General features: G+C 36.1%; 3 protein-coding genes across 3 annotated transcripts; 1 reads left to right on the forward strand and 2 right to left on the reverse strand.

Annotated features, from left to right (window-relative positions):
• The first annotated feature begins 1087 nt into the window (after nucleotides 1-1087).
• On the forward strand, nucleotides 1088-5086 carry LOC105975762 (uncharacterized). Its single transcript, XM_013000990.2, has 7 exons — nucleotides 1088-1887; nucleotides 2812-2947; nucleotides 3133-3214; nucleotides 3778-3953; nucleotides 4141-4278; nucleotides 4373-4512; nucleotides 4596-5086. The coding sequence occupies exons 1-7, from the start codon at nucleotides 1770-1772 to the stop codon at nucleotides 4868-4870; spliced, it is 1065 nt and encodes a 354-aa protein (XP_012856444.2). The 5' UTR covers nucleotides 1088-1769; the 3' UTR covers nucleotides 4871-5086.
• A 120-nt stretch (nucleotides 5087-5206) lies between these two features.
• Nucleotides 5207-9145, reverse strand: LOC105975761 (uncharacterized). The gene is made up of 7 exons (XM_013000989.2): nucleotides 8347-9145; nucleotides 7793-8100; nucleotides 7021-7701; nucleotides 6396-6524; nucleotides 5914-6117; nucleotides 5580-5780; nucleotides 5207-5486 (listed from the first exon to the last, which is right to left on the reverse strand). Exons 1-7 carry the CDS (start codon nucleotides 8615-8617, stop codon nucleotides 5367-5369), a joined length of 1914 nt encoding a protein of 637 aa, XP_012856443.2. The 5' UTR covers nucleotides 8618-9145; the 3' UTR covers nucleotides 5207-5366.
• A 1893-nt stretch (nucleotides 9146-11038) lies between these two features.
• Nucleotides 11039-13630, reverse strand: LOC105975981 (V-type proton ATPase subunit c''2). Its single transcript, XM_013001249.2, has 4 exons — nucleotides 13331-13630; nucleotides 13159-13236; nucleotides 11551-11721; nucleotides 11039-11462 (listed from the first exon to the last, which is right to left on the reverse strand). Exons 1-4 carry the CDS (start codon nucleotides 13441-13443, stop codon nucleotides 11297-11299), a joined length of 528 nt encoding a protein of 175 aa, XP_012856703.1. The 5' UTR covers nucleotides 13444-13630; the 3' UTR covers nucleotides 11039-11296.
• Nucleotides 13631-13854: the final 224 nt, after the last annotated feature.

A 13854-nucleotide genomic window follows, 5' to 3' on the forward strand; every position in this document is an offset into this window, starting at 1 on the left:
AACCCCTCCTGTTTGGGTAATTACAACCACCCCTCAACTATAAATTTTCTTACACGTCCACCCTTGCGGTTTCAAATTTAGTGGAATCTTCGAGATTATATGGAATATTATCACTTTTGTACCCGTTTCATCCCATTCGAACTTCACATTTTGAAGCAAGATGATCATAATATGTGTTTTTTGGCTTGAATATATCAGATTGTGGTGCATCAGAAATTGTATTTTTACACAAAACGAGTACAAATTGGAGCAAATTCCACGATATTTAGATAATAATGTTGAATATGACACCATAACGGTGGAGGTGTAAGAAAAAATCATAATTGATGAGTAGATGTAATTATCCAAACAATAGGGGGTTTTTCGTAAATTGACCATACATCGGGGGTTGTTGTAATTTACCCTAATTATTAATACATACAAAAGCATAACATTATTTCAATAATAATTATTTATTATGACTTTCCTTCCAAATAATATTTTAATAAAATAAAATATTATGTAAGAAATTAAACAAATTTTTAATTAAAAGATAAACATTAGGATGTGTTTTTGTAATATTTTAAAACATTAGGGGTCTATATGTAGTTAGATCTAACTTTCTGGAAGGACAATGAAATTTACGGAATATTTGGTCAAGGGTGTCGTACAATAGATGTATGTGTAGTTTTCTAAAGTGTAGGGGTCTATATGTAATTACAAAGTATATGTAATGCAGCGGTAGGAGTAATTTGTCATAAATTTCTTTGTAATATTCAATCACATTACGCATAATATTCAAGATCGATAATCGATTGCTAAAATTTCACTAATAGCAAAATACGAAACTCTATTTCAGTTAAAACAAGACAATCATCAAGTTGTACTTGTTCGATATCGTATTCAAGATCGATTGCTAAAATTTTGCTAGCATACAACATAATACGAAACTCGACTCGAGTTAAAACAAGACAATCAAGTTCAATTAGTGTCCAGTTCAATCGAAGCTCGACACAACCCAAACCCAAACATAATTTTCAAAGACCGATTTTTATTTATAAAGCAAGTTTGACTAATATGAGTCGGCTCGGCTCGACTCGATTCATTTGCACATGCAATTTCATAATTTCCAAAAAGGGGGGCAACCGTACAATTTCCACAAAGATGGAGGATCTTCGATTGCAAAAAGAAATGGACACCGCGTATATAAATAAGGTTAGGGCATTGTCTCCAACCTTGTTGTGCCTAGCCCTATAGTCCCAGTTTTGCACCCATGGAGGAGTTTCTAGTTTTTCCCTAGATTCTATTTTTCATCTTCTACCAAAAAAATCAAGAATACATTTTGATCTGTTTAGGGTTAGGAGGTGTGGATCCGCGCAGAATATTAAATTGATCGTCAATTTTCCTCAAAAAAGAAAAAAAAAGTAAAAAATTAGGGTTTCCCACCTGTGTTCGTTGCCGCCACAACCTATACAATACAATACAACCATATAAATATTTGGTGTTATCTTCTTACATATATTTTTCTGATCTGTAGATTTTTTGTTTTGATTTTTTTCATTTTCACTCTGTAATTCTCACAAATACGAAAAAAAATAGAATTTTCGAATTGATTTTATCTTTTTTTTTTCCTCCGGCAATTGGGCGTAATTTGTCAAAATTTAAGATTGAATTTTTGAGCGCTTGAATTCTGAACTGGGATTAGGGACAAAGGGTTTTTTCTTCGTGTATATTCAGTAGCAAAATAAAAATTCTTCTATTTGGGTTAATATCTAAAGGAGTTGAAGAAAATGGATAAGAAGAAGGTTATAGCTCCATTGGTTTGCCATGGGCATTCTCGTCCAGTTGTCGATTTGTTCTACAGCCCCGTAACACCGGATGGTTTCTTCCTTGTTAGTGCAAGCAAGGGTGAGTGTTCGTATTTTTCGATTAAATGTTTTTTTTTAATTGTTGTTGTTGTTTAATGGTGGCATTGTTGTTGTCTTCTTGGGTTTGTTTCGAGTATCCATAATTGGAATTATCTTGATCACTGTTGATGCTAGTGTGGCTAGGTGAAAAATCGAATGCTTCGCCTCGTTTATGTGAATTATGTTCACTTATAAGATAAACCCCGTTTGAATAACTTCACACTACGGCCTCGTTTGGTTGGGAGATTAACCATTATTAACTAACTAAATAATTGGACTTTGTTTGGTGTTTTGGTATCCCCAATAACTTATCGGGTCGGCCCGTCTTATCTTGCCTTTTAGAGGGATTTTTTTGTTGGACGTCCCGGGTTCAATAAAATAATTGGGTTTTCATTAGATTATTTAATCTTATCTTGGCAACCGAATGAGGCCTACGTGTATATGCAGTTGTTTAGATATTTAGTCTGATTCTTGGACTATGTTGTTGCAAGTGACTTCGAAAACGGAAGTCACGGAGAAGGCTAAAGTGACTGTATATACGAAATTTGCTGTCTTTTCCAATTAGTTCACGAACTTTGATTTGTTCGTTAGCTTTTATGAAGCCTCTAAAACTTTTTCAAACACGAGATGTATCATCATGTAGATGATATCTATGAACCAAAATGTAGGTTATATTGGGGCATATTATTTTATTTTTGTGCGTTGTTTGTGTAGATGTAGTAATCAAGGTTCAAATATCTCACTGCTGAATTGAATCGAACTGTTGCCTCCGTATCATTTACATATTGGGCATGAACTGTATATCTATCCTTAGCACCTTATATGGACAGTTAACGGTGTATCTCCAAATGCTATAAACATTAAAGTTTTACTAAAGTATATGCTATAAACATTAAAATTTAATGAACTTCCCTTATCTTTGTAGACTCAACACCCATGTTGAGAAACGGAGAGACTGGAGATTGGATTGGAACTTTTCAAGGCCATAAAGGCGCAGTGTGGAGTTGTTGCCTGGATAAATATGCGATCCGTGCTGCCTCTGCATCTGCTGATTTTTCTGCGTATGTGCTCAAGTTCTCAATTTTCTAAGTTTGTAATAACAATAAATTAAAGCTTCAGACGAAGCACGATGTATTTCTCATTTACTTGTTGACCAATTAATTGCAAGTAAAGATATGTACGTAAGTGCCGATTTCTGTTAAACACAGTGATTATATTTGAGTCTGATTGCATTGATTGGCTACAGGAAATTGTGGGATGCATTGACTGGGGACGAGTTGCATTCTTTTGAGCACAAACACATAGTCCGTGCTTGTGCTTTCTCAGAGGTACTAAATGCCTGCTTCCCTTATTTTAGTCGTATTTTCTGATGATTTTGCTACCTATCAATTTCTTTGCTACTGATATTGGATAAATTTCTTCGTTTGCTGCTTCATCCGTTCATAAATCATGTTGGCTGTATTTGCCGTAAAAATATCGATATGGTATTATAGTTCCTACTAATTAAGAATATCTAATTTCCGCTGTTCAATTTTACCAAAACACGAGGTTTGAAAACTTGTTATTTTATGAAGGATCTATGTAAAAAGATTCTGATTTTGGACTCTGTTGGTTGAATTCTTGAAGAAATGCAGATATATTTCCGACTTTGGCCAAGCTTACTATTTTTTTAGTATTATGAACATCCTATGAACTTCCACCTGTTTATCGAGTAGCAATGCTGTAACATAAGGCGCAAAATGCTGTAGCTTCCCTGTGTAATAAGTGTGAATTTCATGTACACAGGCTCTTGTTAGTACTACCTATGTAGCATATGTCTGAAACATTTTACGGGAATTTTATTTATGTCTATATTCCTTTTTGACATTGAGTTTGTTTCATTAATTTGCAGGATACGAACCTGCTACTAACTGGGGGAATGGAAAAAGTTCTTCGAGTATTTGATTTAAATCGGTCTGATGCACCCCCTAGGGAACTCGAAAAGTCCCCCGGTTCTGTGAGAACCATTGCTTGGCTCCACAGTGATCAGACGATCTTAGGTTCGTGTACTGATATGGGTGGGGTGAGGTATGTCAACTCAATACGAAACTTACATTGTTTCTTTTACTACTGCTATTTTGAGATGTTTTTGAACGATATACAGACTTTGGGGCACTTAATTGCTAATTCCCGGCACTTAATGTCGTCTAGGTTCGATGCATATCTTACAGTTGTATTTATATGTTTGATATAATGTCCGGACTGATTTCTCTAGGTTATGGGATGTAAGAACTGGCACTATTGTTCGGACACTCGAGACAAAGTCTTCAGTAACCAGTGCCGAAGTGAGTCAAGACGGGCGCTATATAACAACTGCCGACGGGTCAACTGTTAAGTTTTGGGATGCAAATCAGTACGTCAAATTTTTATTTCGATCAATCTATGTAAATCTGCTTCTCTGATAACTTGCTCGAACAAAATTTAACGATCGAGTATTTATTCAACAGCTTTGGATTGGTGAAAAGTTACGACATGCCCTGTGTTGTGGAGTCAGCTTCGTTGGAGCCAAAGTACGGCAACAAGTTCATTGCTGGTGGAGAAGACATGTGGATTCGTGTGTTTGATTTTCATACTGGAGAAGAAGTTGGTAAGTTTGATGGCTACTAGTATTTAATCTTTCAGTAAAGTAAATAAATAACTTCTATTGAACTTTTGTTTGGTCATATTTAGGGTGCAACAAGGGGCACCACGGACCAGTTCACTGCGTGCGTTTTTCGCCAGGTGGCGAATCTTACGCGTCTGGTTCTGAAGATGGGACAATTAGAATATGGCAAACAGGTCCTTCGAACAATGCAGAGCAAGAGGGTTCTTCGACTGTTAAGGATGTTTCGGAAGAGATTACTCGAGAGATTGAGAATGTGCATATTTCTTCTGCCCAAGAAGACAAGAAGACTGCTGATATCAGCGATAACCCGACTAATCAAAAGGCAACGGAGAATGAATAGGAGGTCGTATTTTTTTTTTCCTTTTTTGGAGTGTCCGTCTGTGTGTTGTAGTTTTTGTGGGGCCCTGTGTGGTGGCGTAAATGGTTGTGCCAGTTTTATCTTGTCGGTTGGTCGTGTTCGTTTTATCTTGGTCTCGAAAGTAAAATTTGATGGAATTTTAGCTACTTTGGTGGAATTATTTTCTTGATTAATACCAGTTGATTAATTAGCTACCAACCTTTTTTTTATTATTTTGGTGTTGAAAATTGCAGGAATTAAAGATTTGTCATAATTAATTATATATTTTTGTTATAATTATATACTTTTTAGTAAATCATATAATTTTGGTCAGGAAAATGCATTAAAACAATTGATACCTTTTGAACTAAAGAATCAAAAACACACCCAAAAGAAGAGATTAACTTGGTCTCTCCGTTTGAGATAATAATTTACAAGAAAAGTGGGAAACTAAATAGAGAGAGAGAAACTATTTAATCATGGTTACAAACAACTCTTGCTAGCTCTGTAACTCTGATTTTAATAAAAGTTTGGTAATGAAAGGCGAAATAGCGGCAAGCAATGCCTTGGGGCATTCTTCGTGTGGGAGATGGCCGCAACCAGATATTGCAACCAGTCTCTGCACGACATCAATATAAATCGTAAATTAATCAAGAACTCAGTTTATACAAAAATGATGTGTAAACGTGTGTAGAGAGTGAAAAGAACTTACAGAATTTACAAGTTTGGAAGCCATGTTTTGAACGGATTTGAGAGGGACAAGGGCGTCTTCATCGCCAGCAATAACTAAAACCGGCAACATTTCAACTGCTTTAAGCATCAATTCTGCACAGTGTGGTGGCAACACTGTTTCGTACGATAGTTTCCCGATTTCATGAAGTGCTTCGTCCCATCCTTCTACATGCAACGGGGCCTGATGTTTTTTTGTTCAGAATCACATGTAAAAGTATATGTATTGTTTGTGCTCTGTGTGATGTTTTAATGTGCCGAAATCCTAATATTTATGCATTTTACAATATCGAATTCATGTGTTACCAAAATAATACCTTGTACAGGCTCAAGACTTCGGTGGTTAGTTTGGTTCCGTCGTACCAAGCGCGGCGATTCACGACTTGGATGATTTCAGTTCGAAGGAGAGGGCGCACCACGTGTTTTTTGCCAATCGAAGTACGTAGCAGTATTCTTGCAAATGCAGGAACCAATTCTCTTGACAAGCTTACATTGAGTAATACGACCCCCTTTATTTCAAGCTGAGAAATATGAAACGAGAGTTGGCTTTTAAGCGATCAACCAATTCTAATAATTTGTTTTGGACTAAAAAGAAACGTATTCTCGTAATTAAATATAAGAGAATAATGGAGTTATATGAAGCACAGTGAAATCTTGAAAACGAATCTCAATATTGCATCAAAACAATTAAACAAAATCAAATAATTAGTCGAGCATGACGTATAAAGAATGTGTTTGCTTTAACTCAAAAATTATAGTTCACAAGTTGAACAAAATACTAGTTCAGCAGCCAACTCACATTCATCAAATTTTCTGACAACTGAAGTTTTTGCACAGCCTTCATGGCAAGCAGTCCTCCATCGTCATGCCCGACAAGAACGACTGAAGAAAACCCCATTCCCATGCAAAAAGAAAGAAGCAGGTCCACCTGAAAAACAGGACAAATTATTGAAATAGAGGCTCAATAGAACGAGGAAAACAAATAAAAAAGGTCAAAAAGGCTGTGTTTCCAAGTGTCACAGATCCCTCAAGTATTACGTAGGTTGAGTTAATCATAATTGTCAACATAGATGGAATTAATCATTCATGTTGCTAAAATCATGTCCACGTTTTTTAGGTGCATAAGATAGAATCACAAGAAAATGTGTCGGCATTCTGCATTGATCGGTTAACACGTTGAAAGCATAATCATGAACAATGTTAAAAATATTCATGGACATGTAGATCAAAATTTCCACAATTTGCTTATATTTCATGGTGTAACCAAATAAGTGCTATGCAATAATAGACAAGAAAGAGATAATGAAAAACGGGAACTTAAGGAAAATTAAAAACATAAGCAATCGATGGTTTAGTATTAATTAGCATATGATTTTGACTTTTGAACCGAATAGACAAGATTATAAATGTGTACAAATAATTACCTGATTGTCAATCTTGTAAGGATTAGTTAAATGATTTTTCTCCCAATCCTTATGCCGAGGCCTTGACGTAAAACCCCATCCAGGCCTATCAAAAGCAGCTACTGCACAACCAACTTGCCTGGCCAAAACACCCATCACTTTTCTCCATGAGAAGACTCCCCCTCCAAATCCATGGATTAAAACAATCCCAAACTGTACATTTGCCTCAATATCTCGTTCCATCGGTGGAGACCCAAGTATATTCGGCTCATACTCCTCAAATTTTTCATTTAAGCATAAAACAGGCACATCTTCAGTTATCGGGGAAGCCGGAGAGCTTGCTAGGAGAGGTGTATAGAGAGGGGATGTGCTGTTATAGAATTGATTACTTATGCTCCTATGTATATTATAATGGGGTTTCGGTGGTACACTAATTGATGGCTGGTAAAAGGGAGTGGATGACAAAGATCGGGAATGCGATCCTGGCAAGCTTAGCTTGTAGTGAACCGTGAGCCCTTGACAAGAAATGAATAAACTGTCTACATCAGAAAGAAAACTAGCTGGAACTTGCCCATAATCGTGCACTAACCCCGGTGCTTTTCTCCTTGTTTCACCGTCAATTCTGAAAGATTTCCCAGCAGATGGAGTGGGTGATCTCGGAACCTTTTGATAACTCGAGAACACCATTTTGTAAGAAAGAACCTGGTAAATCAGGTAACTGGATTAGCTAAAAATCCAGTGCATAAAACATGACATCACCACTGCAAATATCTAAAAAAAATCAAGAACTTACTGCTTCTGGATCAACACGGTGTAAAAGAAGTTTCCTCCGAGCTTTGAAACTCGTACGATACGCCACGACAATATGCCCCAGTGCGAAAACTAAAGAAGAGAGAAACAAGACAGGCATTCCCCAAGACTTCTTCAGATGGAGCCTTTTTCTCGAAAGAGAAATTGAAGCTTCGTCGACCAGTTGAGAATTGACCGTGAAGACACAAGCCTTGAAGGAAAGAACTAATACCGAAACTAAAGAGCAAAATGTTACAGTTCCTAGATACGGCCCGTGCGACAACGCCGGTCCGTCGCAAAACGAGTACACACCTGTTTCAATCCAACAAAGTACGAGACAGACAAATCAATGTTCGCAACATTAGTTCATAGTTAATTCAAACATGCCGAAAACCCGATAATTGCATATAGTTCAGTTCGGCTGTATGATATGTGTAATGTAAAGATTATTCGAATCATCCCAACAGCATAGGGTTGGTTACTGCAAATAAACATATTACCTCAACTGAAAAAAAAATTGATAAGAAAACAATAGTAGGTAAGCATAACAATACATACAGGTAATGATGAGAGATCTGGCGATGGAAACAAGGGGAATATCCACAAGCGAGCTCCTGAACGCGTATCTCTGTAAATGCTCCCTAAAACCGTAACATTTCACGCAGACGAAGCTCTGAATCAACAAACAAGGCAAAACGACGTCGCTCGCCGCCACCACCAGCGGCAGCGACACAACCAGAAGCGACGCCACCATCACCACCATGAAATACACCGTCCGCACACCCCTCCGCACTTTCTCCAACCACCAACTGCCCTTCACGACGACCATCTTAATTTTTTTTTTTGTGAATTTTCCAACAACCAACTCAAATATCGGATGAATCGATTGAAAATTGTTCAAGTAGGACCTCGCGCAATACGATTGTGGATGAAAACAAAATTCCTACCGGAATATGGAGCGGAAACGGTAGCCCGACGAGACACGCGAGAAATGGCCATCCCGGCGTCGAATCGACGGCCGGCGATTTCGTTAACGATTTTCTCCGATCCTCGTTTTCTGTAGAGCTTGAGCGAATGAATCTCTATCGTCGTAGTTCGAATTTTTTTCTTCGATTCGTCTCTCTGTGTGTGAGAGAGAAACTGAGAATCAGTGTATTTGATGAATCGATTTCTTCTTCTTTTCTTTTTTTTTTGAAAGAAATTAGAAATTTTTGTGTCGATTTTTGACTATCTTCAAATTAACATTTTGAATATATTTTATATTTTTTTTGGTAAATTACTGTCAACTGCCCTCAGATATGGTTAAATTACGAAAAAAACTTTGATGTTTGAATAATTATAATTACCCATCGACTATGAATATTTTTACACGTTCATCCTTATGATATCAAATTCAACAGAATCTTCTAGATTCCGTGGAATGTTCTCTAATTTGTGCAAATATGCAATTTCCGATGCACCATAATCTGATAATTACTAGTCCATAGATATTTGTTTGTAAATGTGCCAACACAGTTTGTGCAAAAATTAACATTTTGAATATTTTTTGAAATATTCTCAAAAAAATAAATAAAAAATTGCTCGTTCAATAAAAGGATTTATGTAAAATATAAGCATGCCGAAAAGATTTTATTAAGGAATAATGATAATGTGTGAATTGTTTTATATTTATTATGTAATTAGTGAGAAATATTTGTCAATAATATTTTGTTGTAATAATCATGACATAAATTTTGCTTAATACTATTTTGTGAAAATAAGAGTATCATATGTTGGGAGAGAACTTTTGTTTGAGTAGGGGTTTAAACGAGTTGAGCACGAACCAGATCTAGCTGTTTTGACGAGTTTGAGCTCGAGCATGTGCCGATTTCGTGTTATTTTTTTTAATATTATTAGATTTTTATTATTATTATAAATTATAATAAAACATTATAAAAAAAAAAGATGAACTGTAGTTTACTTTTTTACTTATTTATATGAATTAATTATTAATTATATTTATAATAAAGCTACAACTATTTCAATGTGAAAATTCAAAGGCAGCGCCTGACAGAGAAAACGTGACCGTTAGAAAGAGAAGAGATCAATGGTCGGGGAGGTGGGTCCCACATATCTTACAACGGGAGTCGCGTTCCTCTGTGGGCCAACATCTGACTCTTAGCCTGCGCCCCCCACTCCGCTTGTCGCCACGTGTTGTCTTGTTACACAGCCTGTGTTGCGGCGTCTGTTACGCCGGTAGGCTGACATGTTTGAAAGCAACGGTCACATTTGTTTGTTGGATTAATTTGATTGATCAAATTACTTTGTTGGGAGAGAGTAATGGGCTAATTTGTTTGTCTGTAAATGGGCCTTTCGGGCCCAAAAGCCAATTTTGGTAAAATGCAACTGCAAATGATTTCAGTTTCAGTTTATTTTCGGGCTTTAATTAGATTTGGGTTGATGTATAACTATCGGGCCCGTAACTTTCCTATGGAAATGAAATTACAAATTGTATGCGTGTGATTATGTGTAGATCTACGATAATAGATTACATGATGAATTTTATCGAGTGACGAGTGTAGAGTTTCAAAAGGTTGTAAAGTTTCAAACACCCGGCTAAATCACAATATATAACATTTTCGAAATAGTGAAAGAACCCTTAGAATAAATAAACTAGCAGAAATCCCCCGTGAAGTTTTTTAAATAACACAAATATACATTGTAATAAAATAATATAAAATTAAAATAACATAATATAGAGGGGGCTGGCTGGAATTAAAGGTACGAAAATGGGGATTAGATGGGCAATTCTATCATTTTAGGTCTTAAAATCGATTACCGGTTGCACATTGATCCAGCGAGTGCGCCACACAAAAGTGCACCAAGGGGGTTCCGCCTTAATAATTTCACAGGGTTTTTTTTGTGCTACATTATTTCTGACAGTGAATTTTCTACTATTTTGAAATTATACAGGGGTACTTTTTGCAGTTTACTCAACATTTACACTCTAGCGTCCGATAGAAAACCCTACAAAAACTAACTATCTACATTACCATGACTATTCACACGTAAATCTCGAACTATTTAGGATCACTATTTAGAGAGAACAAAAAAAATTTGAGGGAAGAAGTGAAGATGGTGGCATAACTTAGTGGTACATGTAATTACACAAACAAGGACAGTTTTATTAATTTAGTCTTACAGTAATATACCCGAAAAATAATGTTATAACACCCCTTGTCGACGGAATAGACGTATAAGGGTACTTAAATTAATGGACAAAAAATTTATTAATCGGAAGCGGAAAATACATACAGAGCCCATATCATAAATGATTGGTGTTTTGGTTCCTTCCCCTTTTCTCACCAAATTTCATCACATCCAGATTGCATAACAGCAACAAAAATAAACATAAAAAGAATACAAAAACCGACTAGAGTAGAAAGAGAAAAAAAAAAGATGAAAATAAAGCATCACAAGCACTCGATATCAATAACATGGAATTCACCTTGTGTGTGTGTGGAGGCACTTACTTGGATGGCCAAGTTGCTTGAGCAGACATAATAATGCCTACAATGACACCAAACAGCCCGAGCGCACTGCCGAAGATCTCAATAACGAGGATCTTAACAAAAAGAGTCGAGTTTTGTGCGTCTGACAAAGCGCAGCTGCTTCCTATTATTCCAACACATAGCCTTTTCGAAAAGAAAAAAAATTAATAATAAATAATAGCAGTGGTCGGATATCTTGGAAGAAAAAATAAAATTAATAGTTAAAACTCACCCACAGACGAGATTTGCAAAGCCGACAATAATTCCAGATGCAAATATAGCGTAGCCTGCTCTGAGTGATTCTGGGTCGTAAATCCTGGAAGACGGCACACTCTCGAGCTTTGTCTGAAGAATGATAGCAACAATGACTCCGTATATAGCCACAGCCTCACAGAAAATCACACTGTGAGAAGGACGAATTCATAGGGTTAGACACGTTTTACAAGACATAATGAATAATAAGAAATGCTTTTTTTTCCCGGCTACTTTCAAGATGATTTTAGAAGCTACAATATGCTCATCAATTATCTGGGAAAACCAACGGTCAGATATTATTTTTGTTATACATCCTAAGATGCCCATAAAACAAGATGGTTGTGTTGTTATTGCTCAAAAACTTTAAAGCTATTTTTGAACCTACGGTTCAAGTAAAGCAAGCTCAAGTATCAACAACATTCATTTTCGAAGAAAACACAATGGAAATGCTTTTACAAGTATAGAGCCGTAATTATGACATTCGTTTCACTGTTTTCATGATCAGTCATATTCAAGGCGTTTCAATTTTAGTTTTTTCTAGATTTTACGCCACTAAATTCTAGATTCAAAACGGAGATTAAAGATCTAAAATGATTTGAGAAGTCCAACAAACATCATTACACACTTTTCAATACATCTTTGAAGTACAAGAGTGTTTAAGCATATATTTTGTTCCATACAGCTAATATTTACTGCAATCCTAGTTCGATGGCCACAGTTGATTTTCAATACAGCGAATTTCTAGCATCAAAAGACAAGTTTTTCTTCTGAAGTTTCGGTTTTTTTTTTTGCTGATAAGAAAAGCATTGTATTAAAAAGATCAGAGAGACTCTACAAGGGGCCCCCATCACAAAAACAACTAATATTTTCTTCTAAAGTTTCGTTTTAATGCTTCATGTTTTATCCATCATAGTTAAGGATTTGGACGTATGCCCACATCAAAGAAATGAAAATTGAAAAACGAAAAGGAAAAAAAAATGGATGGGCAAGATAACAAGTGCATCAACTCCGATACTTAGCGACTCAACTTTCTGAGAGTACGAGGTAAATAAATCCTATATATACATTCCATACATATAGTTGCATAAGAGACAGCCCAAGCAGGAACAATATCACAGCTCCCAATTTAAGCAAGAAAATAGGTCATCTACGTATTTCTCGTATCCTTAAGTTTCGCGCTTCCGTATTTTTAAAACTACTTCTCTTAACCTTCACATTTTCTCTTAAACACTGTTAAAATTATTGTCTAGTAGATTCATTGAATTTCACCTTTTTCACCTCCACAAACAGACACATTTCCCTTCAAACTCTCGATAAATTTTACGGTGGACTTCAGTATTTACGAACTCCACTTAACCCCCATATCAGATTCTCGATTAATTCTAGATTAATTGATGATTTAATATCAGATAACACAAATATAATCCCTATATAATCTAAATCAAACTAAACTGAAGCCGAAGTATAATAAATCAAGCAAAATTAATTAAGATAATAACAATAATTAAGCAATAGCTACAATAATTAAGCATATACAAAACAAAACGAAAATCTAAAACAACTCAGATTTGAAAAAAAAAAGTACCTGATTAGGTTTTTGGAAGTAATGCGAGGAGCTTTGATGGCAGCACCGATCAAACTGCTCCCGGTGATATATATCCCCCTGAAAAATTCCGACAAAGTCAAAACAAAATCAGGCGACATAATCAAGCAAAAAAAAAACACGAATTTAGAAGCACGGCGTTCGAGGAAAATACCACGCAGCGCCGAGGACAGAAACGCCGATTGACAGTGCGATTCCGATGGAGGCGAAGGTGTACGGTGAGATCTGAACTAAAGCTCGAGACCATGAACTCGATGACGTCGCCATCGTGGTGTACAACAACTTCTTCCCTTCCACAACTTCTCTCTCCTCTCTCTCTCTCTCTCTCTCTCTCTTCTTTCTCTCTCTCTCTCGCGCGTATGAGATCCGTAGAAAATTGATTAGTTCTTTCAGATAAAATTGAAAAAATTAAAAATCAATTATAAGATGTGATTTGGGCAGTAAAATTGGGCTTCTGAATTTTCAGCCCGTATTCGATTTTCGGCCCGTATTGGATAATGGGCCCGTTTACAGTTGGCCCGCCCATATTAATTCCTAACTAGTATCCCCTTAGCAATTTTTTACTAGCCCATATAAATTAGTAGCTCCTTTTAAAAAAAACAATTAATATCTGATTAATAATTATACTTTTCATTCAATTTAGATGTCGTTTGGTTACCTAATTTGAATTAGCTGGAA

The sequence above is a fragment of the Erythranthe guttata genome, chromosome 9 (assembly GCF_056151865.1).
Source record: "Erythranthe guttata isolate IM_541 chromosome 9, IM_541, whole genome shotgun sequence".
Lineage (NCBI taxonomy): Eukaryota > Viridiplantae > Streptophyta > Magnoliopsida > Lamiales > Phrymaceae > Erythranthe > Erythranthe guttata.

Coding starts and splice junctions, on each gene's coding strand:
- LOC105975981 (XM_013001249.2), bottom strand. CDS start 13,443: ATGGCGACGTCATCGAGTTCATGGTCTCGAGCTTTAGTTCAGATCTCA. Junction 11,722..13,158: donor ACTTCCAAAAACCTAATCAG/GTACTTTTTTTT, acceptor TCCTTCTCACAG/TGTGATTTTCTGTGAGGCTG. Junction 11,463..11,550: donor TTTGCAAATCTCGTCTGTGG/GTGAGTTTTAAC, acceptor CTTTTCGAAAAG/GCTATGTGTTGGAATAATAG.
- LOC105975762 (XM_013000990.2), top strand. CDS start 1,770: ATGGATAAGAAGAAGGTTATAGCTCCATTGGTTTGCCATGGGCATTCT. Junction 2,948..3,132: donor GCATCTGCTGATTTTTCTGC/GTATGTGCTCAA, acceptor GATTGGCTACAG/GAAATTGTGGGATGCATTGA. Junction 4,513..4,595: donor TCATACTGGAGAAGAAGTTG/GTAAGTTTGATG, acceptor GGTCATATTTAG/GGTGCAACAAGGGGCACCAC.
- LOC105975761 (XM_013000989.2), bottom strand. CDS start 8,617: ATGGTCGTCGTGAAGGGCAGTTGGTGGTTGGAGAAAGTGCGGAGGGGT. Junction 8,101..8,346: donor CAGATCTCTCATCATTACCT/GTATGTATTGTT, acceptor GGATTGAAACAG/GTGTGTACTCGTTTTGCGAC. Junction 6,118..6,395: donor TGTCAGAAAATTTGATGAAT/GTGAGTTGGCTG, acceptor CATATTTCTCAG/CTTGAAATAAAGGGGGTCGT.